We start from the raw sequence: 25627 nt of genomic DNA on the forward strand, positions 1-25627 counted from the left end.
CCTTAGAATAGTTTGCAGTTGTGCCTTGCACAAACTGCAAAAGTGACTGCACTTCACCAATGTGGTTAGGTGAAGGTATTAAAGCCATTAAAAATTGATCAGTTTACTTTAAATATCATTTTACCCCCATATCTACTGACATCTGTTCCCAAAAGAGAGATTCGTGTTGAATCACTAGAAACATCTAATTGGTTGAACATGTCTATCTGGTTTATAGTTTAGATAAATCATTCAAGAACTTTAAAATGCTTTAGAGCAGGGGTAGGCAACCTATGGCACGAGTTGATTTTCAGTGGCACTCATACTGCCTGGGTCCTGGCCACCAGTCTGGGGGGCTCTGCATTTTAATTTAATTTTAAATGAAGCTTCTTAAACATTTTAAAAACCTTATTTACTTTACATACAACAATAGTTTAGTTATATATTATAGACTTATAGAAAGAGACCTTCTAAAAACATTAAAATTTATAACTGGCATGCGAAACCTTAAATTAGAGTGAATAAATGAAGACTCGGCACCCCACTTCTGAAAGGTTGCTGACCGCTGCTTTAGAGTATATTGATTTGACAATTTATTCCTTACCCCATTCAGTGGGGTAAAGAACTACAGAAGTTTTCCTCATCCTGAGTTTCTCTAATGTACATATCTATCACTTCTTCGCATCGGGATATTCTGACTTCATGATTTTAAACTCTCTTAGAGAAACTGAAACAGAAAATTATTTTTAATATACAGTGTAATTTAATTATGATGCTCAGACTTTGTAGTGGTCATTTGGCTATATGGATCAAAAATTACATTCCAGAAGTCATTTCCTAATGGTGCCCTTGCTAATCATTGGGTGTCTGGCTTTAAAGATTTTTGGGTATCCAAAAGATGGTTCTCTGACCTTTTCAAAGGTAAGAGAGAAATTGAATCTTGAATTCTTCTTCCACTGCAAATAGTAGTAGTTTGTGGGAGTGCTGATTAGAACCTATTCTAGTAATCTAACTGATCTGCTCTAGCATAAAGTGCCTAATATAACTTGCTGTATCCATTATGAAGGAAGTTCATATTTTTATAAATATGGATGGAGTGATTATTTGGATATGATAATTAAAATAAGGATGACTTACATCACTTATAACAGGTGTCAACTGTACATCATTAATGCATCTTTTGAAAACTTCACATATTTGTCTTGAGAATTTTCATAGTAATTCCTTTGTCTGAAGCTATTCTTATGCTACATTAAAATGTATTACATAAATACTTCGGGTTTTGTTTTTTGTATAAAATCTGAAATGTCCTCTCATTTTACAGCATCTTTTGAAAATGAGAGAATTATCCCAGGAGTTTGTAATTAATCTTCAAATAGAAAACAGTTTTTGTGGCATACAAGTTTGCAGTGATACATGCTTTTTTTTTAATAATAAATCTGCTATCAAATTTTGGTAACTTTTTGGGGGGAATGAGTAAGCAATTATTGATATATGTGTATTAAAAAAAATGACTACATTTGACTATATAAGCAAAAACTCAATGTTATCAAGACAAATTTACTAAAACAGGAAAATTTTGAGGAATACTGATTTTATTTTTTCGGATTAAATAGCCCACTGCTTTCAAAAATGTATGTCTGAGTTTGTTAGCATGAGTTTCAAAAACATTTTCCAAGACTTAACTCCAGTAATTTTGTTTTAAAAATTAGATTTAATTCTTAATTCACTCATAAATAATTTATCTTTAAGGAAAAAAGGTTTTTAATTTGAAGTAGGTCTGAGTCAGTTAAGTACAGTCTGATTGATATCTCTTAACACACATCAGATTATCTAGTCTGAGTGTTGCTGCATATATAATTTTTGTAATATTTATATTTTTGAACATAAACTTTATGTAACTCTGCTTTTGGAGAGAAATATGCATGGCAGCTGTAATTATGTATTTTATATAGCCTATAACTTAAATTATTTGTTGAACCTGCTGCCACACAAACGTGAAGAGGGATGATACATTTTCCCCTTAACAATAGATTTTTTCTATAAACATAAAAGATTGCCGTAAAATTTGCCATGTCACTTGACCATATATATTCATTTGGAATTCTGAATAGGGAATATTGGAAAGATTAATGTTGTGATCTTCTGGTTTGTATTTCTGCAAACTGGCCATTTGTTAAACTATGGCTGACAAACCATCAAGCTTTCCTTAATGGCATTTAGTCTGTGAAATTTGGGACAAGGGCGCCCTCTCATGATCATGTGGCACATAAAAACCAAATACAGGCAGTTCTCAACTTTACGACGTGCGAGTTACGACAAACGGCACTTACAACGTTTATAAATTGTCATCGTGTTTCGACTTTACGACGCTCGATCAGACGTTCCTATGGGAAATTCGAGTTAAGACATTTTCAATTTGACATGACTTTCAGGAGCCAATTGTGTCGTAAGTTCGAGGACTGCCTGTATATTTTGATTATACTTTTTTCCTTTGGGAAGTGAGCTTTTTTTCTCTATCAAAACTCTGAGAATTCCTCCTTGTTTTCCTGCTTCATACTCTCCACAGTTAAGGCCTCATAATCCCCTTTTTCCAGGTGTAGAGGATAGAATGGATCTCTTTAGAGCTCATTAGTGCCATTCCTTGACTCTCACGCTCACTATTTTAGTAAAGACACAAGGCTCTAAGCAGGGCCGTCCTTACCCATACGCAAAGCATGTAGCTGTGTAGGGCACCAAATTTCCTGGTGCCCTGCGCAGCTGCGTGCTGCTTCAGCCCCTGCTGCGGCTCTTCCCCATGGCCTCCACCCCCGCTCCTTCCCTGCTCTGCTCCAGCCCCGCCTCTTCCCGCCCCTGCCCACTCTCCTGAGCGCTGCAGCAGCCAGCACCCGGCGGTGGGAAGTGCAGACCCGGCCCCAGCCGCGCCGCTGGTGAATGCTGGGGGGTGGTTCCCCACTGTCCCCCAAGTTCCCCCTCCCCCCCGCGGAGGTCTGGGGCCCGCTCCTTGCCAGCACTGCCCACGGGGGGGGGGCTGTGTAGGGCCCTAGAATAGCTAGGGACAACCCTGGGTCTAAGGCCCTGATCCTGTAAAGACCTATTCACATGCGTAACTATGCACTGTGAGAAGTCCCACTGAAGCCAGTGGGGCTGCTCACAGAGCAAATATTTAAGCATGTGAATACATCTTTACAGGATTGGGGCCTAAAGGAGTAACTTGTTTAAATAGCTTAAGGCAGTGGTTCTCAACCTTTCCAGACTACTGTATGCCTTTCAGGAGTCTGATTTGTTTTCACCTCACTTAAAAACTACGTGCTTACGATATCAGACATAAAAAATACAAAAGTGTCACAGCATACTATTACTGAAAAATTGCTTCCTTTCTCATTTGTCTATATGAAATTTTAGTTTGTACTGACTTCGCTAGTGCTTTTTATGTAGCCTGTTGTAAAACTAGGTAAATGTCTAGAGTTGATGACCCCCAGAAGACCTCTGCGTACCCCCAGGGGTATTTGTACCCCTGGTTGAGAACCACTGGTTTAAGGAAGATAGTTAAGTAATATTATCAAATTAAAAACATTGAAGTGTGGAGGGTTGTACTTGTTAATTGAAAATTTTCTCCTTGGTTTCTGTTAATTTCTTTTGTGGGTGAGGGCAGGAGAGGGAAGAGGAAGAAATATAGCTGTCAGGAACATTTCCCAGCTACTGCTCCTTTTTAAAACCAGAAGCTCTTGTGGAACTACTCAAGATTATATATGGAAAGATCACTGGCTTTCTGTTCCTTGGACTAAAATATTTTTCTTTAACCCACTGATTCCAGAGTTTATTTGTTTTATTTGTAGAATGGAAGACTTGTTACTGCAGTATCTAACAATACTGTCCAGATTCATACATTCCCCGAAGGAGCTCCTGATGGCATCCTGACTCGTTTCACCACGAATGCAAACCATGTTGTCTTTAACAGGGATGGTACTAAAATTGCTGCTGGATCCAGGTAATTTGATCTTGATGCAGGACAAGCCAATAGCCACACTAAATTTGGAACATTAGCAACTTCCTGGGATGTGACTTTTGTTCGCAATGCCATCTAATTAATCTGCATTTTGTGAAGATTTTACAATGCCTCAAAAGGTCTTCATAGACGAAAACGGTCAAATGGAGGAGGCCATTAAGAAAAACTTTTATGGGAGAGGTTGGGGCCACATAAATAACTGCCCCACAACATCAAGTTTCCAGATGTAATTTATATTCTTCAGGGACTTACTTTGCGAAGGCACAAGGGTTCACCCATATGGAGCTCATTTCAGGATCAGGGCTTTAGTTACTAACTTTGTATTAAGAATCATAGTATTGTTAACAGTTTAAGGACCCAGTACTGCAAACGCAAATGCCCATACATAATTGTCACAAGTCTCTCAATGATTACTTTAAGTCTAGAACTTGTGAGTTGACAGTACATTCCACTTAAATGCAGAACATATGGATAGAGCCCTGCAAATCCCCGGGTATCTGCTTTATATCCTTGGACCATTTCTGCAGATACCAGCGTGGATGCGGATACAAATTTTGTTTGCCGCGCAGGGCTTTGACGGTAAGAGCAGGTGGGCAGCTGTGAGGAACCGTGGCGTGGATCCTCCACCTGCCCTGGTCGGGAGGCCTGGGGGCAGGAACAAGGGTCAGGGGCTGCTCGGGCTCCATGCCCAGGGCAGGTGGAGGGTCCGCCACAGCTCCCCATAGCTGCCCTCCCGGCTCTTACTGTGGCCAGGCTGCAGCTCCGAGCCGCCCCCCTGGCCGGAGCCGGATTGGGAAGACAACGCTGTCAGCTATAGGGAGCCTGGGGTCCTCCACCTTCCCTGGGTGGGGGGCAGGGACAGGAGCTGGGGGCTGTTTGGGCCCCCCACCCAAGGCAGGTGGAGGGTCCCCCGCAGCTCGGCACAGCTGCCCGCCCGGCTCTTATCGTGGCTGGGCTGCGGCTCTGAGCTGCCTCCCTCCCTGTTTAAAAGGTAAATTTCGTCAACTGTTCCGTTTTAAAGTTGCAGGGCATGTTCTAAAGATACTAACATGAGTAGTAATATGGATATGAATGAATACAACTTATACACTTCTTACTATGGCTATTTTTTGTGTTAGACTAAAATATTCAGGGCTTGTCTACATAGCGAGGCAAAGCACTCCACTGGGGTGTGATCTGAAGAGCTCTGTAACGTTGTGCTCTAACTGCCCTGTGTATACCGTGCTAGAGTGAGGGACTACTTTGTCCCCTTTAATGCAAACTAGGTACCTTTTAGAGTGTACCAGCAGGGTCTATGGTGGGCAGCTAGAGTTCAACACCGGGGTGACCAATCTGAGCCTGAGAAGGAGCCAGAATTTACTAATGTACATTGTCAAAGAGCCACAGTAATACGTCAGCAGCCCCCCATCAGCTCCCCTACCCCGCTCCCAGCACCTCCCTCCTGCCCACCAGCAGCCCCGACGATCAGTGCTTCCCCCTCCATCCCCCCCACTTCCCAATCCGCTGTTTCGTGGCATGCTGGAGGCTCTGGGAGGAAGAGGGAGGAGTGAGGGCACTGCAGGCTCAGGGGAGGGGGCAGGAAGGGGTGGAGTGGGGGCAGGGCCTGTGGCAGAGCCCGGGGTTGAGCAGTGAGCACCCCCCGGCACATTGGAAAGTTGGCACCTGTAGCTCCAGCCCCGGAGTTGGTGCCTATACGAGGAGCCACATAGTAACTTCTGGAGAGTTGCACGTGGCTCTGGAGCCACAGGTTGGTCACCCCTGCCTTAGAGCACTCTACAAATCACACCCCTTAAAGTGCTTTGCCATCCAGTGTAGACAAGCCCTTGGTATCTTGCAGAAACTGTGGCTGTGATCCTGAAAAGAGTTGTGATTATGCTTAAGACTGCAGGATTGATGCCCAGGGTTAGATTTATTTAATGATTATGTAGATTGCAATTCTCTAGTGGTATTGAGATATTTGTAGGGAAGTGCATTATAATTCTGATTTTAAGTGGTTCATATGTCAACCATTAAAATATATTCCCCACTGAATTTGAGACTCAGGTGTTTCTAACTAGTGTTCTATTTTTTTCATACATCAGAAACATCTGTTCAAGTACTTCTAAATTTTACATTATTTTTTAAGTGTGTGGGACAATGCTGGGTGAAGATGCTATTGTGGGGCCTAAAAGTTGATAGTATTCTTAATTATGGACTAGAGAATACTCAAGGAGCTAATAGAGGAGGTATCTGAGCCTCTAGCTATTATCTTTGGAAAATCATGGGAGACGGGAGAGATTCCAGAAGACTGGAAAAGGGCAAATATAGTGCCCATCTATTAAAAAAAAAAAAAAAAAAAAAAGGGAAATAAAAACAACCCAGGAAACTACAGACCAGTTAGTTTAACTTCTGTGCCAGGGAAGATAATGGAGCAAGTAATTAAGGAAATCATCTGCAAACACTTGGAAAGTGGTAAGGTGATAGGGAATAGCCAGCATGGATTTGTAAAGAACAAATCGTATCAAACCAATCTGATAGCTTTCTTTGATAGGATAACGAGTCTTGTGGATACGGGAGAAGCTGTGGATGTGGTATACCTAGACTTTAGTAAGGCATTTGATATGGTCTCGCATGATATTCTTATTGATAAACTAGGCAAATACAATTTAGATGGGGCTACTATAAGGTGGGTGCATAACTGGCTGGATAACCGTACTCAGAGAGTTGTTATTAATGGTTCCCAATCCTGCTGGAAAGGCATAACAAGTGGGGTTCCGCAGGGGTCTGTTTTGGGACCAGCTCTGTTCAACATCTCCATTAACGACTTAGATATTGGCATAGAAAGTACGCTTATTAAGTTTGCGGATGATACCAAACTGGGAGGGATTGCAACTGCTTTGGAGGACAGGGTCATAATTCAAAATGATCTGGACAAATTGGAGAAATGGTCTGAGGTAAACAGGATGAAGTTTAACAAAGACAAATGCAAAGTGCTCCACTTAGGAAGGAAAAATCAGTTTCACACATATAGAATGGGAAGAGACTGACTAGGAAGGAGTACGGCAGAAAGGGATCTAGGGGTTATAGTGGACCACAAGCTAAATATGAGTCAACGGTGTGATGCTGTTGCAAAAAAAGCAAACATGATTCTGGGATGTATTAACAGGTGTGTTGTGAGCAAGACATGAGAAGTCATTCTTCCGCTCTACTCTGCGCTGGTTAGGCCTCAGCTGGAGTATTGTGTCCAGTTCTGGGCATTGCATTTAAAGAAAGATGTGGAGAAATTGGAGAGGGTCCAGAGAAGAGCAACAAGAATGATTAAAGGTCTTGAGAACATGACCTATGAAAGAAGGCTGAAAGAATTGGGTTTGTTTAGTTTGGAAAAGAGAAGACTGAGAGGGGACATGATAGCAGTTTTCAGGGATCTAAAAGGGTGTCATAAGGAGGAGGGAGAAAACTTGTTCTCCTTAGCCTCTAAGGATAGAACAAGAAGCAATGGGCTTAAACTGCAGCAAGGGAGGTCTAGGTTGGACATTAGGAAAAAGTTCCTAACTGTCAGGGTGGTTAAACACTGGAATAAATTGCCTAGGGAGGTTGTGGAATCTCCATCTCTGGAGATATTTAAGAGTAGGTTAGATAAATGTCTATCAGGGATGGTCTAGACAGTATTTGGTCCTGTCATGCAGGCAGGGGACTGAACTCAATGACCTCTCGAGGTCCCTTCCAGTCCTAGAATCTATGAATCTATAATACTGAAAAAATCCAGATATTTGAAAATTAGCTAATGCATTCTTTCAATGAAATATTTTAAAGTTTCATAACAATTTTTAGCAAACAAGCTTAATATGCATATATAGCAGCTATTTAACAAGATAAGTCAATCAGTTGTGGTAATGATAAAATATAAATATCTACTTTTCAATAGCCAAAATACAGATTTAGGTGATATTAGTCTAAAATTACATAATAATATAGTTATTAATATGGAGTGGGTTGGTGTGACTATGATACATACATGATTTCTTATTAAAGCATTCCATTTCCTCTTTAATTTAGGGGAAAAGTTATTCTATTCTGATATTGATGGCCTGCTTCTGCTCCCGTTGCAGTAAATGGCAAGACTTATATTTTTGCATAGATTCTACAGTGATAAGTGTGATTAAAAAAGCACCCTATCCCTCAATGATCAATAAGATAGAACTCACATTTACTTCAATCAAAGCAGAATAAAGGCCTGCCAGTCAGTATTAAAATAATCTGGTTAATTAAGTGCATTTCTCTCATCTGCAGTGATTTTATGGTCAAAGTTGTGGAGGTGACAGATAGCAGCCAACAGAAAACATTCAGAGGACATGATGCCCCTGTCCTAAGTCTGTCTTTTGATCCCCAAGATGCTTTTCTGGTAAAACATTTTCCTGTCACTTTCTACCTTGTATTACTTTTTCCTCCAGCAGTTCATATTTTATGTTTCTTATGGGATCTTCAATCATAAAATGGTCCAGAGGCACAGAGGTCATTTTTCTTTTTAATTTGTCTACTGAGCATGGCCCATCAAAAGGATCTTGTGAATATCAAACTGTCTCCAATAACCTTAGCTTTACTTTCCTACATGTACATTCTCAATGTGAAATTTTTGTATTGTCCTTACTGCTGAGAGGAGAAGTTGATCCACTAATATAATTTAAAACAAAATGTTGATTTTTTTAAAAAAAAAAATGACATCTAATTTTAAGTATTTCATTGATAAGAATTTGTAAATACAGAAGCTTTGGAATGAACAAGAGTTTCATATATTTTCAAACGATGATTTATATTTTATTTAATATAAAAAATATAAATCATATACAATTTATTGTGAGTTTGTTTAAAGGCTGTTCATATAGTATGTGTCTATATTGCTGGCTGTACACCTCTTAAGCTTTTAAGCATGACTTTTGCTACTTTTACTGCGAATTGTTGATGACATTTTAAAAACTACTCTTTCTTATATAGACATCAGCAAGCTGTGATGGGTCTGTCAGAGTATGGAAAATCTCAGATCAGGTAAAATGCTAATCTTTTGGAGTTAAACCTTAGATTTTACTGTGTGTATTTTACAAAAGAATGGTCTTAACTAAAAGAATGCGTTTTGTCTTTGGATGTGTCAGAATTGGTGTATTGGCAATAAATGGAAAAGATAAATATTTTTAAAATCCTAATTCAGATGAAATCTAATTTGTAGGTTTAATGCTAACAAAAGCTCATAATAATGTAGTTCTCCGGAGTTAGGGCCCAATCCTGCAGAGTTGTGTCTAGAATTACTTTTGCTTAAGTCCCATTGACTCTACAATGGGACTCCAAATGGGAGTAATTATACATGGGCTGATTGCAGGATTGAGTAGTATCCTTGTGATTTGCTAATTTTTAAGACAAATACATACCTAAATTGTCAGACCTAGCATTAGAATCTATGATTGTGGATGCCTTTCGTATAGCTATGCTGGTACTGTAACTTTTCGTATGCAATGTTTTGAGATCATAGCTGTGATTTGCATTTTAATGTATAAGCAGTAATATGGGGCACAACAATACAACCCTTTTTTTATTGCTGTGGTCAAATCCTGCCTTGACACACACCCTGTCCAACCCTATTAAAATCATTGTGGTTTTACAAAGTATTAATCAGGTAGAATAACCAATCTGATTTGTACCACATTTAACTAAAAATGAAAGGTTTGCGTTTGGTCTGAGACATTATGCTATATTTTATAAGTAGCTATACTTTTATAAAAATATTTTCACTAAGTTATAAAACCTGGGCATGGTTTTTTATAATAATAATAGTAAGACAGACTTACTATCATATTTGGGTGAGAGATATTACTCCCTTCCACAATTCTAGTATAATTACCTCTTTTCCCCACACTCCACTTTTAAGACTTTCTTTTTTATAATACCGAAGGATTTTTGCAATTGCAATGTAGAGAACCTAGTTCCTAAATATTCTGTTTTCAGACATGCGTGACAAGCTGGCCACTGCTGCAGAAGTGTAACGATGTGATAAATGCTAAATCAATATGTAGGCTTGCCTGGCAGCCTAAAAGTGGGAAGGTAAGTGACACATTGTTTTGCTGTCTGTATTAGTCCTCTCTCTGCGAGTAGTTGGCACATTGATTGTTAACAACGGAATTTAATCCAGGCCAATCCATATCCCAACACCAAAAAATAAGAAAAGTTTGTTTGATGAAATTATTTAAAAAAAAAAACAACAAAACCTGGAAATGGATACTTGTTAAAGTACTGTATAGCCAGTGCCAAAGTGAGGCTGGCAATACTCCAGCTGTCAGCCTGATACAGTATTATATATTCAAGTTATGCTGAACAGGAAGGAACCCTGTTGGTGGGGAAATAACTTCTTTGTTCACTACTAGGTATCAAAGTGGTTCAGTCGTTCTTTCATGTAAGTAAACTTTATACTGTGAATAATTTCTATTGAATAAATAAACAAGCCTTTTAAATAATAAGTTACTGTCTTTTCAACAGAAGAATAAAATTGATTTTAGTGTGAATGAAGAAGTGCTGATTGTTACATTACAAATAAAATGTATATATAATGTGACACTTACCCTGTACATAGCCATAGTAAAGGGGCTTTGGACAGGGAGCTAAGTGAAAGTGGGAGATACGGGAAAACCTCTCTTCCAGCTTATGATCTGAAAAAATGGTTGCAACTTCTACACCCCATGTTGGGGTTCCCATCCACTGGATCTGCATAAGTGCATTTCCATTGTCCCCTCACAAACCTTGTCTGAATAATCCACTTCAGGCCATCTTGTTCTGAGGCTTTATGTAGAGTCTCTTAGCCCATGTCCACTAGCTCTGGTGCCAGGAGGCTTAAGTGGTGCAGAAGACCATGTATCACCCTTTTGTGCCTGCTTCAATATCACTTACAGTCCATTAGATTTGCACGTTGCTCTACAGGTATACAATTTGTATACAACTCTAAAACAGTAACAATTTTGATTGGCAGAACAATCTATATTGCATTCATATTTTGAAATGTAAACAAATGTATTATTTTTCTTATTTAGACATAATGTAAGAAGTACTTTGACCTACAGTAGTCTATGGGGTGACTGGCAATAACTTTGTTTTTTTCCTTGTTTTTTTGTACTCTTTGAATTGGGTGAAATTATCCTGTTTAGGAATCAAATATTCAAAGATTTATATATAAAATATTATCTACAATATAAGTATAAGATATTAATAAATCAGCTCAAAAGGTTTTATAGATATCAACTTTTGAAGGGGTCCATGGGGGGGAAGTTTTATTTATAAGCAGTTGAAAACTATTTATAAATTTTGCTAGCTGTTCCAAAAGTTAGAATTTCTGTAATTTTCAGGGTCAGTGGTCAGCCTCTTCATCCTTCTGCCAGAAATAAATGCAGATTAAAATACAAACTGCTGTGCTCAAATATGCTTACTTACGGTTTCTTGAAATTTCCAATATAATTCACAATGTTTTATCTGTCTTTATTGTATCAATCAACAATGTTGAGATGCTAATTAAAAGATACTGTGTCAGATTGGCTGTTTTGGCAGTTACAACTATAATATCCCTTCTGAATAAAGGAACTACACTGCTTGCTGGCTGCTGTAATTAGCCTTATTTGAATGGGACAGGAAACGTGAAATAAAAATAAACTGTTTAAATTTGATTTGTCCTAAATTAACACTTTTTTCCCCCCTAAATAGTTACTAGCAGTTCCAGTTGAGAAAGTTGTTAAACTGTACAGAAGAGAAACTTGGGATAATCAATTTGATCTTTCAGATAATTTCATTACTCAGGTAAGTGCGTGCCCTAAATCATAGGTTTGCAAACTTTGTCATAGGGTGAAACACATCCTCTTAGAAATTGTCTCATGGACATTTACCCTCCAGGTCAATTTCCCTCTCATTTGCAATCTTGTGGAATCTACAGCAGTAGTTTAGATACTTTCCTAATATTACTTTTCTATATAAAGTGTTTTGAAGTATCCTTGGATGCAATGTGGTAGAAAATCAAGAGGAGAGACAGCACCATGTAACCAGCCAGATCTCTGTGGGCCTGAGTTTGGGAACATCTGTTCCAGATGTTTGTTCCAAATAGATTTCATACAAAAAGAACTGTTAGAAATATTTCTTTGCTTGCTTGCATAGTAGAGATTTCATTATTCTACTCTATATTTTGATGAATTGAAATCTGCCTACATAGTAGGGAAATAGCAACTTTGCTATCCTCTGTCTTATAACATCACGTCTTTGGAGATCGCTGGGTAGAAGAATGCTAATTCACCTACATAGTAATTTAGATATATGTGTACCTAGGCCTACAAGAGTCTTGGTACAGTACATGTGTAAATCACTGGGAGAATCGTCAATGGAACAGATCTTAATAGTCTTTCAAATATTAAAATATAAAACAGTCTTTTATGCGTACATAACTCCACCTAAAATGGTTGCTTTTTGCAGTTGCAAAATGCATTTTACTTCTGTCCATGTGTTGCAGGACATTTGAAAAACTCAGACTTTGTTGCACTTCTCTACAGCATGAAGTGACTAAAAATAAGTACTCTGAATGAAAAGGAATAAAAAAATGTGCTGATTTTTAAAGAGTGGCTCTTATACGAGGGTAGCAAAAAATCCTCCCACGGACAGCTGGATACAGTTTGCTAAAAGTTCTTAATCTTTTTCATAGATGTCTATTTTACTATACAGGACCAAGAACATTGTCAGCACGCAACTAATAGTAATGTCTACTTTCCCTAGACTCTGAGTATTGTGACCTGGTCTCCCTGCGGACAGTATGTGGCAGCTGGAAGTGTCGATGGTTGTATAGCAGTTTGGAACGTGGACACCCAGGAGTGCGTGGAGAGGTATTCATTGCTTTCCATACAATATATAAATATTTATCTATTGTTTTTACAAAGGGGAGTTTTTTCTTATCCCTTATTTTTAGACTTTGTCCATGTAAATAGATACATAATTTTCTTATAGAAAGCTCTTAAAAAGATATATATTTAGATTTACAAAAAATTCCACTTTCTCGTGCACTCAAGGGAGCTCAGGGGCTGCTTGAGATACTTTACCTCTTCCCCTCACCAGGAGCAACTTCCCAGAAAGAGGGAGGGGAGTAGGCAAAGCCAAGGTATCATCACACATGTACACACAGTGTGCAGTGTGCACCATGCTTTCCTCTCAGGATAACCTCTCTGGGAGGTATTCTCACTTTGAGTCAGAATGCCTCCTGGCAATTCTTCTGGGGCAGGGACCCGAGTGTGAGTTTATGACTAAATACCACTATCTAGCCCTCAGTGGATAAGGTGATGCATTTTATTACTCACCTTCATCCTTCGGTTAATTTATAAAGAGTAGTGTTGTGACAGGCTGTGAGGGGACTATAGCTTTGAGCCTCCCGAAAGGGCAAGAACAATGGCTCTTGTGATGCATTTTTTCAAGAATGGGATACTTAAAACAGGAAGTGGGGAAATAGAGTGGTTGACTCCTTGATGAATCTTTTTCTCCTTTGCCCCAAAGGAGAAAAGGCAGAACCTGATTGTGCTACTGTCTTGTTAGTAAAGTATCTCTGTTCCATAAGTATGATGAAGTGAGGAGGAGGGAGGGGTTTTGCATGTGAATAAGTCAGATAAGAAACATGATTATTACTTTTAAAATACATGTTAGGAGCCCAGGAAGATTATACACTGATGATTCATAGAAGGACACTTACATGAGAACAAAGGGAGAGAGGAGACTTAATCCATTTGACATTTGAGGCAAAGGGCTAATTAGTCAAATATGATTCACGAGAGCAGCTGTGTGTGCTATTGTAACTGGACAATTCAAAAGGACATGTCTGCTGGGGAATTACTTCTCTTTTTCCACCTACAGTGGGAAATTATCATTTCATGAATATAATTCTGATTTATTAATTGTTTTAAAACTCTAATTGATTTTCTTCATACGAAAAGAAGAACTTTTAGGTGCTATATTACATATTTCTGCTAACTTCACTTCACTTCATAGACTTTGAGGCCAGAAGGGACCATCGTGATCATCTAGACCAGTGATACTCAGTAGGCGGCCTGCAGGCCTGACAAAACTTCCTGTATAACCCGCCAGCTCACCTTAAAAATATGTTCCGCTGCCTATCCTTTGCCTGTGATTTCCTTAGTAAGTAACAAGGAGTCTAGTGGCACCATAAAGACTAACAGATTTATTTACCCATGAAAGCTTATTCCCCAATAAATCTGTTAGTCTTTAAGGTGCCACCGGACTCCTTGTTGTTTTTGTGGATACAGACTAACTCGGCTGCCCCCTGATACTTAGTAAGTAATTTACTTGCAATGCTTAATTTGCCTGAGGTGACTCAGCCCCAGCAAGTCCTGGCACAAATTAAGCGACTGGAGAGGGGCAGCTACGGGCTGGGTGCCCAGCTCTGAAGGCAGCGCTGCCACCAGCAGCGGCACAGAGGTAAGGGTGGCATGGTAGTGCCACTCTTCTGCGTTGCTGCTGACAATGGCGCTGCCTTAAGAGCTGGGCAGCCGGAGCTGGGCAGCTGCTGGCTGGGAGTCCGGAGGTGCCAGGGCTGAGCCCCAGCATTCCCTGGCACAAATTAAGCACTGCTTACCGGATCCTAAGTTCTCATGATAGCATTGGCTATGATTGAGCTAGGATGCTGCCCATTTTTTCATTAATGATGGAAACGAAGCCAAAAATGAATGCGAGTGGGAGTAAACATTGCAAAGTCGACAGCAAAAACCAAGCTTTTAACCCAAACTGGACAGCTGATTTTCCTCGTTTAAACGCAAAACCTTTGCGTTTAATATGCCAAACCACTGTATCCATCTGTAAGGTCATCAGTGTGAGGTGACACTTTGAATCAAAGCACAGTAACTTCAACGCGGCCTAGCCTCCTGGCAGTGTTGCAAGACGTGACAAAATTGAAAATCTGAAGTCTTCGTATCACATTTCAAATGTCATTCTCACAACATCAGCGACTACAGGAAAAAGCAACAGCTGCTTCTCTTCGGGTAATATTGGTACTAGCTAAAAAGAAAAACCCTTTCTTGGGTGCCAAGCTTTTGAAGAAATGCCATTGGAAATGCTGGAGGAGCTTTTTGCCAGAGATAAAAACAAAGATGACAATGTGAACCATATGAAGCAAATTCTCCTGTCTGATTCCACGGCAGTGCAAAGATTGGAGGTAATTTACGAGGATTGTTTGTCGGCACTTCTTTCTGATTTAAAAAATGCCAAATACATGTCTCTTTCAGTGGACAAATCAAGCGATTTAAGTGAAACTGTCCAGCTATCACTGCTTGTTAGATTTTATAATGGTGAAATTTTCAAGGGAGAATTTTTGTGCTTAAAATCATTAGAATCCTACTCCACAGGAGAGATCATTTTTGAAAAGGTAAAAGGCTTTTTTGAAAAAAATGGTTTAAATCTGCAGAAAGTAAATTTGATTGTTACAGATTGGCAGGGAAAGAAAAGGGCTTTGCTTCACGTTTGGCAGCGATACACCCTTCATTAAATACACTTCACTGCTTCATTCACCAGACTGTCCTATGCAGTAAATTGTTTTTTTTTTTTTCCAAGTCCCCAGACAATGGGTATTGTGATGACATTAATGAACTACATACACTCAACTTCTAGCTTGCAACATAGTCTTTTTAAAGCTTTTTTTTACAAGACGTTTCAGCTGAATACAGTGACCTGTTGCAGCACAACGACATTCACTGGTTAAGTAGGAGGTGCATGTTGGAGAAGTGTTGTGCACTTCAAAAAGAAATAATAAAATTTCTTTCAAACCACAATACCAAGGCTTGCGAGTTCCTGGAATTTATAAATGATGTCTCCTCTATGTCACAGGTAACTTTTCTGTACGATATTATTGGTCACTTGAATTCCCTCAGCTTGCAGCTCCAAGGCCATGCAAGCAGTGTCGGGGATCTGTTTGAAAAGGTGTGTGCCTTTCAGAGGAATCGTGAAATCTTTCAGACAGACTTAACGGGAAATGCTGCATTTTCCCACATTGCATGTTGTTGTTACAGATGAAACTTCAATGAAAACGATCCAAGAATTCCTAAGCAATCTGATTGAAAATTTTAAAATGTGATTTGAGAATTTTAAAATTCCAATGGATTTGCTTTTATTTATGTCATCTGTTTGTTGTTTCTGCTGATGGACCTTGCCCTTCTAAAGCAAAGAACATTCTTGATTTAATTGATGAAGGTTCCCTTCAGTTAGAAATTGTAAGGCACCAGAGCTCAGATGTCTTGAAGGCAAAATTCAGAGAAGTGGGACTTGTGATTTCTGGACTCAATATGCTGAGCAGTTTCAGAATAGCCAGGATCTAGCCATCTATCTTTTAACAATGTTTGGATCAACATACCTCTGCGAATCTGGGTTTTCTACCATGAACATTATAAAAAAACAACGTTGCAATTGCCTGACAGATGAGCATCTTCAACAGTGCGTGTGCCTTGCCCTGACCTCCTACAAAACACTCTTCACAAAGCTTGCCAGAGATCGTCAATGTCACTTCTCCCATTAGATATTACCTTTGTTTCTGGCAATCATGTTGATTTATACATTTTGTTAAAAGAAACACTAATACTTATGTCTTTATTTAGTGGCAGCTGAAGTTTTGTTCTGTGTTGTTAGCCTTCTGCACTAATGGCCTGCCTCTTGTCATAAAATTCTCAAATTGGCCCATGGGTAAATCTAATTGAGTATTCCTGATCTAGACTGACTTCCTGCACATCACAGGCCACAGATCTGGCCCTCTCCCCACCCTCCACTCCTGCAATAGGCCTATAACTTCTGGCCGAGTTATTGAAGTCCTCAGATCTTGATTTTTAAAGAGTTCAAGTTACAGAGAATCCACCATTTACTCTAGTTCAAACCAGCAAGTGACCCATGCTGCAGAGGAAGGCGAAACCCACTGTGGATCTCTATCAATCTGACCTTGGGGAAAAATTCCTTCCCAATCCCAAATACAGCGATCAGTTAGACCCTGAGCATGTGAGCGAGTCTGACCAGCGAGACACATGGGAAAAAATTCTCTCCCCCAGAACTCTCCCCATCTAAAGTCCCATTTGTGGCCCTTGGAGATATTTGGTAATAGCAGTCGTGGATGTGCTGTATGCCATTGGAGGCAACCTCATCATACCATCTTCTCCATAAATTTATCAAGCTCAGTCTTGAAACAAGTTAGTTTTTTTTGCCCACACTACTCCCTTTGAAAGGCTGTTCCAGAACACTACTCCTCTGACGGTAAGAAATCTTTGTCTAATTTCAAGCCTAATCTTGTTGATGGCCAGTTTATATCCATATGTTCTTGTGCCAACATTAGCCCTTTACTTAAATAACTCTTTTCCCTTCCTGTTGTTTATCCCACTAATGTATTTATAGAGAGCAATCATATCTTCCCTCAGCCTTTGTTTTTTTTTTAGCTAAACAAGCCAAGCTCCTTAAGTCTCCTGTCATAAGGCAACAGAGGGTCCTGTGGCACCTTTAAGACTAACAGAAGTATTGGGGCATAAGCTTTTTACAGATTCAGACTAACACGGCTACCCCTCTGATACTTGTCATAAGGCAGTTTCTCCATTTCTCTAATCATTGTAGTAGCCCTTCTCTGCACCTTTTAATTTTGTTGTTGCTACATTTATCTATATGTTGTTTTATAGTGCCAAGGAGCACTAGAACTTTGCAGAATACACTTATGAAGGTTCCTACCTTAAGAAGCTTAAAAACATTTTTTGTTTTTAGGATGAAACATGAGAAAGGTTACACCATTTGTGGGCTGGCATGGCACCCCAAAGGTGGGCAAATAGCATATACAGACACTGAAGGAAATCTGGGGCTGCTTGAGAATGTTTGTAATAGAGATGGAAAGAAATCAAGTGGCAAGGTAATAAAAATATTACTTAACCCTCATCTGTATTGGTTAAGCAATCATTCTTATTTTGACTGAGCACATAAAAACTCAAAGCTCTAGCAGACTCAGCCCGTGTTTGGTTTGGTTATTAGCTAATCCAATTTCTGAATGCCAGGTTCAGAAAAATGCTCTTTGAGGACTGTTATTTCACTTTAGGTCTCCAGTGCAGTGACAAAGGACTACAATGATCTTTTTGATGAAGATGATGACTTTTTAAACACAGACCTGATTGAGCCACGGTCATCTCCAAAGGTCGTATCTAATGAGGAAGATGATGATGATGACGACCTCATGCTAGCTTCAGGCCATCCTAGACACCGAGGGGCAATAATAGAGGATGATGAGAACTCACTAGGTACAGAATGAACTGGCTCTTATAATGTTTTTTCAGGATCTGATAGTGTTTTATTGAGTCTTACCTACATCCTCTGTTCAAATATGGCCTCTGTTTTATCACACTACACAGTTTTTAGTGTTTTCTTTAATTGTTTTCTATCTCATCTGCCATTGTAATTCTCTGATATTAAAGTTTTACCTTCTAGATACTGCACTGATGAAAGTTAATTCCAATCTTGAAAAAGATGATGACAATGACCAAGATGGTAGCATTCCAGTTCTGCCAGTATCAACCACCCAAAGACCTTTCTATGACGGACCAATGCCAACCCCCCAACAAAAGCCATTCCAGTCTGGTTCCACCCCTTCGCACCTCACGCACCGCTTCATGGTAAGTCTAATTTTATCTATGGCTGCGTTGATTTGTATGATAACTTCTTCAGTAATTAATTACACTACTTCTTGTTTGACTTGTCTAAGACTAAAATCAAATTTTTTACTGTTATCTTGGAAAGCTGTAAAATTTGACATAACTCTGAAGCTAAATAATAAATATATATATATATATATCCCCATTTTACACATGGAGAAACTTGGCTGTAGAGAGGTTAAATAACTTGCCCAAATCATACATGAGTTAGAAGTTCCTATTTTTATTTATTTTGATGTAGACACAATATTTAGTTTTAAGGGAAAATTAAAATATGACATTTTGTACCTGTGCTATTGCATTCTAGATAAAATACTCTTTTAAATCGTTTATCTTCAACTGTGACTAAGATTAAGATTTTGTCACTGTTATTTTTAGTAAAAGTCAGGGACAGGTTGTGGGCAATAAACAAAAATTCACGGAAGCCTGCGACCTTTCCATGACTTTTACTAAAAATAACTGGGGTGGGGGGAAAGGCTGACTGCTGTGGGGACTGACAGCCCAGGTCCCACTGTGGTGGGGAGGTGGGGACTGACAGTTCCTGCTGCTATGGGGGGGGAGGGGGCGGACAGTGCCAACTCCAGGCCTGGCTGCTGACAGCTCCAGCTGCTGGGAGTCACGGGGAGGGGGGACAGCTCTAGCTCCGGCCATAGGGAGGAGCAGGGGGGCAGCTGACAGCCACAGCCACTCTGGGTGGATGGGTTTCTACAGATGAAAGCCAGTTATATTTTTATTCAGGAGCCATGAATTTGATTAAAAAAAAAAACTTTTTAAGCTGTTCATAGGTGTGAATAATTTAACTAGCTTCTTTGGAATTGCTCATATTCTTCACCTTTTGTCTTACAGGTGTGGAACTCTATTGGTATTATTCGTTGTTATAATGATGAGCAAGACAACGCTATAGATGTGGAGTTTCACGATACCTCTATACATCATGCAACACACTTGCCAAATTCTCTGAATCACACAATGGCTGATCTCTCCAGTGAAGCTATCCTGTTGGCATGTGAGAGCACAGAGGAACTTGCAAGGTAAACTGTAGTGCATCTGCATGGAAACTGTACTGTGGAATTAAAGTCAGCATGTTCGAAGAGCTCTTTGTAGTTATAACTTTTTGGTTCTTGATTTAAAAAAAAAAAAATTGGTGGTAGATTTTCACATCCTTCCACTATGTAGATTTAAGGAGTATCCTAATACTTTATGTAGTGCAGTTAGCTTTTCTTTGTTTCTTGTTGTTTGAAGTTCTTCTGTCTTTCCAAGTGTATATTGGAAGATTTTAATGCATTGATGTCTCAAGAGAAACTGTACATACTAATGACAGAATTTCAATCCCCTCAAGTCAATAATGCATGATAAGGTACTGTTGGCCTGGTTGTTACTTCTCTCTGCAGTAGTAGGAGTGATGATAGAAAGCTATTGTGTCTGAGCATTGGTGAGGAGATGCATTTTAGCTGCAGGGCACACACTGACAGAATGACTTAAGTTGTGCACTCTCTAGTGCTTCTTAGAACCTGCTGATGAAACGTGCAGTACATGCTTTCCAACAGCAGCTGGGCATGCTAGAATGTTCTCCCTTACACTTCAGGAGTAATAGCGATAACATTCTGCCTGATTCTTAAGTGAGTGTTTTGGGGAGAGAAGGATCTTCTACCCATTTCCTCACCCAGTTCGTCCATGTACAACTAGCCAAAATGTAGCTCTTAATTTATAAAATGTGATCAGCATCTACTAGTTATAGGAGCTCTGAAAAACCTGTAAGTTTTTCAAGGCTTTTTCAAAAGTGTGTCAAACACTTGGGGTACCGTGTCAAACACTTGGGAGTCTGCCTTTTTTGCCTTCTGGTGTTTGAATGTAACAGGACTCTAAAGTGGCTGTATTTTTAAATTTGCCATATGAAAGATGTTGCACTTGGAATTCCACTTTTAAATGACAATCAGGAATATAATGGGCAGTAATGAATCATGGACACAGGGATCAAACCCTAAACATGTAGCCCTATCCCTGGGTAGATCTTACTTACCTCTGACAGATATCTGTGGGAGTTGTCTGTCTTTTTTATTTTTTTTTATATCCTTGCAGCACTGAATAGAACTATTCATGCAAATAAACTCTCATCAAATTGAAATTTTTAAAGCAATTTGCTTATGTCTATCTCTTAAAGCTTAAATTTTAAAAACTAAAAGTTTTAATTAAAAAAACAACAGAATTCATCAGGAAAATGTGACAAGATTTGTAGGGCCTGATTTTCAGGCGTGGTTAGCACCCTCAGCTCCCATTAATTTTAATTGGAGTTGGAGTTGCTCAGCGCATCTGAACATCCCACCCATAGACTCCAATCAGATTCCACATCATGCTTTTGAAGAATCTGGATTTCTGAAGCTTGGATTTCTGAAGCTGCAAATTGAATTGGATGATCAGTCACTGAGCAATAGGATTATAAATGGTAATCTGCAAGTATCATGCCATTTCACTTATCTGATATAGTTGCAAATTGTAAGTAATCCCCAGTCTCAGAAAACAATAAAACTTTACAGAGCACAGGTAAGTGAACGGTGTATTTTAAGTCATGCTGTCTATTTCAGATTTAAATGTTTAAATGTTTTCCTTTTATTCCTCTTATTTTTTAGCAAGCTTCATTGCGTTCATTTTAGCTCTTGGGATTCCAACAAGGAATGGACAGTAGATATGCCAAAGGATGAAGATATTGAAGCTATTTGTCTGGGTCAGGGCTGGGCTGCTTGTGCCACTAGTGCCATGCTAACTCGTGTGTTTACAATTGGTGGAGTTCAGAAAGAGATCTTCAGTCTCCCTGGTCCAGTGGTGTCAATGGCGGGACATGGAGAGCAGCTTGTGGTTATTTATCACAGAGGTACTCTTCTTCCTCTCATACTCTTTTTTTGGTTTGTTTTAAATCCCTACCATCTCTTGTTAATGATTTCAAGTATTGGTTTATTGTGCATGGTCACCAGTTCTTCTTTTCTTTTCCTCACTCTGTGCTTCCTCTCTCCTCCTCCACCAGTTACTCCTTTGATTGCTGCAAACCCACAAATGTCATTAAACAAAATAAAACCTACATATTCAAACTCGAGTGTCTTAAATTAGGCACCTAAAAATAAGTAACCTAATTTTGAAAGGTGCTAAGGATGCACAGCTCCCATTGACTTCAGTTGGAGTTGTAGGTGCTCAACACTTGTGAAAATCAGCAAAAAAAATTGTTGCTTGAAATTTTAGGCAGTCAAGTTTGCAAATGTTGGCCTCATTGCATATTTATACACATCTATCACTTAAAATATCTTGAATTCTGAAGAAGACTATGCTATAGACATTTAATTGCTAGGCAGGAACAAATGAAATGTTTTGATAATTGGCTAAGTTTGAGGGGAGAGGATCATAACTGTAAGATAGCCACGATCCAACTTGGATTTCAGATACACGGGAGCAAATTGCCCCTGTAGTTTATAAAAACAAATATTACGCATGTGCTTGTAAGAGCTGTAGCTGATCTTATAAGATGCACACAATATGTACCCACATATCTGAGATCAGAATTGGGCTCTCAGTTATTTGACCTAGGAATTAAGGCATGGACCTGAAATAGAATTAGTCAGGTAAGTGTTCAATTAAAAACTTTATATTTAAAATGAGCTCAGAAAGAGGAAGATGCATTTTACCATCAGATTCTGTCTATTCAAATCTAAAATTATATTGTTATGCAATACAGTCATTGGGTCGACCTTCTTTTCTTACTAGGTACTGGCTTTGATGGGGACCAGTGCCTTGGAGTACAACTGATAGAGTTAGGAAAAAAGAAGAGACAGGTTTTACATGGAAACCCACTTCCTCTTACAAGGAAATCCTACCTGATGTGGGTAGGATTTTCAGCAGAAGGTAAGATGATGCAGCTATGTGATGAGAGTTCCAGTGAGCAATCTTGGCTCTCTTTTAGATGCAGAATTTTACAGAAGCATTCACCTAATTTTTTAAAAAATAAGATATTCCTGTAACTCCAATTTGTTTTGAAAGTCTCGTGACCATCGATCCCATCCATCTTCCGCTGGCATAAATGTGGTAATTGGAAATCTTAGTGCATTTACAATATTAAAAAAATACATTCAAATGTTACCAAAAAACCTTGAGCCAATCAGCTTTCCTCCTGCCTCCCCCCAAAAAAGTTACATCTCTGCCATTCTACTGAAATAGAAAAAAACTTGAGATCTGTCCCAAATATCTGCTTAGGGAAAAGCCCGTGAGAAAAATAGATGAGCCCTATAGCATTCTATGAAGGTCAACAAAGTCTCCTCTGTCAGATCAATGTGTGGAGTGAGTTCTGGAACTGAGGGCCCGTAGCTGGGAACACTATGCCACCAACCATTCCCCTTTTAAATGGGGGGCTTTTAAGTCAGTTCTTCAACTGACCTCAACTGCTGTGGTATAGCATGAGGAGAGGTGTTCTCTGCAATAGTCAGGAACAAAATTATAAAGTTATTTTATAGGTTGCAGCCAAGACCTTGACTTGCACCTAGACACAAATTAGAAACAAGAGCACCCTGTGGACTACAGGTGTCATTCTCCCAGCGAGAAGCACCACTAAATATTCAGGAATTGCATTCTGCACTAGCTGAAATGTGAGTGGTCTTCAATGATAGCTTTGTGTGCAATAATAATTGCAGCTTGAGGTGACAAAGACCGGATAACTGGACAGCTTTGTATCCAAAAAGAGAGGTTCCAATCTGCTCGTTCTCATCTATGTAGAAGAACCCTTCTTGGCTACTAATGCTACTTTAGTGCTAAAAAATACTGGGGTTCTAGCAGGATTCCTGGCTTGTACACCTTACTGACTAAATACAGATAAACACGCTCTAGTCCAAGGACAGGTATAAGCCTTAACATCTCTTCTGAATATTTTCTGTGCCAACCAGTATTACCTCTTTCTTCTGTGGATTGAGTCTCCACCATCTAACCTTCATCCAGGCCCCAATTTTGGCTGGATAGTGAGAAAGCAGAGAGATTGCACCATCTGAATCAAATATAGATGATGTTTACAGCTGCTAAGCAGTTGAATTTGGGAACTGCCTGCTTGGGAGTTACAGGATAAATTGCAAATACTGCTGTGCCTCGGGCTGAAGAGAGAAACCTTCTTTCTGTTGAACTTCTAACTTCTGAGACTTATAGTAGGAAAAAGTGCTTATTCTTAACGTTGGGGTTTTTCCTAAAGTAGCTTATTTTCTGTCAAATTCTTCAGATCTTTCAGGTATTTCAATCTCTTACGTATCTCCATGTTTAAATGTCAGTTTGAATAATCTGGCCAGCAGGTGGTGCAGCTTTCTAAGCAAACAATAGCTTCTCCCAAACAGTTTGTACTTTTGGGCTGGATGACATTACTTAATATTTGGGCATCCTCACCACTGCTGTCGAGCAGCATCTGCCCATAAATCCTTAGTCCTATTGCAGCCTTAGATTGAGTTGGCTGCCAGAACAATGCTTGTGTTTGTTACAAATAGGTACCCCATGTTATGTGGATTCTGAGGGAATTGTGAAAATGTTGAACAGAGGACTTGGGAACACCTGGATTCCAGTATGTGACACAAGAGAATACTGCAAAGGAAAATCTGATCATTATTGGGTAATTGGCATCCATGAAAACCCCCAGCAGCTGAGGTGGGATATTGCAAAGAGAGATACTTATGCGTTTGTCTTGGTCATGGTATACGTTACGTTTCCCCTTTATAATAATAGAAACTGTAAAGAAACTTTAACTAACATGATTTTTAAAGGGTAAATAGCTAATAAATATGCTCAGAAAGTGATCCAATTCTATATGTAATTTTTAAAATGGACATTTAATTACTAAATTGACCTTGAATAAAATTGTCAGTAACAAATTGAATAAGAAATTTCTAATGTGTGGCTAACAGGCATCTTACATTTTATCGTGAATTACAAACCTTATTAAAATTACAATTTTCTAAAGCAAATACATTTGTAAGCTTTCTTCTGACTATGGGGTTCCTAAAACAGCATCATAAGCTCTCAATTCCATTTGGTCCAGTCCTACATTGCTTTTTTAACACCTTGATTACTTTGTATACCTTTTCCCTGTGTATCCCCTCAATAATTGCCAGATCTTGCAGTGGCATCCACGTGGGTGGATCCCTGTGCGGATCGAGATGTAGCTGGTTATTTGTGTGATAATACTTAGCCTATGACTGTGAGGAGCTGAGGGCGAACTGTCATTTCCTAGAACAATATATGACAATAACATTGTTTTAACTAATTGATAGTTTTCTATCCCTTTTTTTTAATGCACCCACGCATCCTATCTGTTTAATTGCTGATCCATACTAGGTTGGCCTCTTTATTCAGCTATCTATGACTTCTACATCCTTTTCCGGAGAGGTTCCCGCCGGTTCAGAACCCAACAGCTTGTTTTTTCAATGGTGCACCACCCTACAGACTGCTGGCAGATAAATTTAGAAAAAATGTACAGTAGAAGCTCAAAAGTATGAACACCAGAGTTACGGACTTACCGGTCAACCAGACACCATGTAGAACTGGAAGTAATCAATCAGGCAGCAGCGGAGACAAAAAAAAATCCCCAAAAACAACCAGCTCACGCCTTCAGCCACAGCGGGTTGGGGATGCAGCTGCAGGGTCGGAGAGGGTCAGGGTTCCGAAAAGGGGGCTTGGGGCTTCTGAACCTCAGGAGCACCTGGGCTCAGGGCTTTAGATCTGGGGGGTGGGGGAGAAGCGGTGGGGCTCAACACTTCAGCCCCATGGTTCCATTCCCAGCTTCAGCCCCACCGGGGCTTGGGGCTTTAGCTATGAGGGGAGTGCTGGTTTCAGCTTCAGCGCTCCCCCCATAGCTAAAGCCCCAACCCCTGGCATGTTTCCCCCCCCGGCTGAAACTGGGAGCGGCTGAAACTGGGAGCAG

At 39.5% G+C, this 25627-nt stretch overlaps 1 protein-coding gene across 2 annotated transcripts in view; it reads left to right on the forward strand.

Annotated features, from left to right (window-relative positions):
- WDHD1 (WD repeat and HMG-box DNA binding protein 1) overlaps nucleotides 1-25627 on the forward strand; it is a 48508-nt gene that overhangs the window by 9770 nt on the left and 13111 nt on the right. Inside the window, exons 1-14 of one of the 2 annotated variants that reach the window (XM_054026874.1) lie at nucleotides 2351-2428; nucleotides 3819-3970; nucleotides 8258-8369; nucleotides 8960-9010; nucleotides 9962-10057; nucleotides 11702-11794; nucleotides 12755-12861; nucleotides 17762-17903; nucleotides 18087-18285; nucleotides 18473-18657; nucleotides 19543-19727; nucleotides 21324-21565; nucleotides 22447-22584; nucleotides 24198-24354. In XM_054026874.1, the coding sequence (XP_053882849.1) occupies nucleotides 8265-8369; nucleotides 8960-9010; nucleotides 9962-10057; nucleotides 11702-11794; nucleotides 12755-12861; nucleotides 17762-17903; nucleotides 18087-18285; nucleotides 18473-18657; nucleotides 19543-19727; nucleotides 21324-21565; nucleotides 22447-22584; nucleotides 24198-24354 (1700 nt within the window). In that variant the 5' untranslated portion in view covers nucleotides 2351-2428; nucleotides 3819-3970; nucleotides 8258-8264. Of the gene's footprint in view, nucleotides 1-2350; nucleotides 2429-3818; nucleotides 3971-8257; nucleotides 8370-8959; nucleotides 9011-9961; nucleotides 10058-11701; nucleotides 11795-12754; nucleotides 12862-17761; nucleotides 17904-18086; nucleotides 18286-18472; nucleotides 18658-19542; nucleotides 19728-21323; nucleotides 21566-22446; nucleotides 22585-24197; nucleotides 24355-25627 lie in introns of those variants that run through there. The other variant, XM_054026873.1, reaches the window with a different exon arrangement.

Source organism: Malaclemys terrapin, chromosome 4, assembly GCF_027887155.1.
Source record: "Malaclemys terrapin pileata isolate rMalTer1 chromosome 4, rMalTer1.hap1, whole genome shotgun sequence".
Lineage (NCBI taxonomy): Eukaryota > Metazoa > Chordata > Testudines > Emydidae > Malaclemys > Malaclemys terrapin.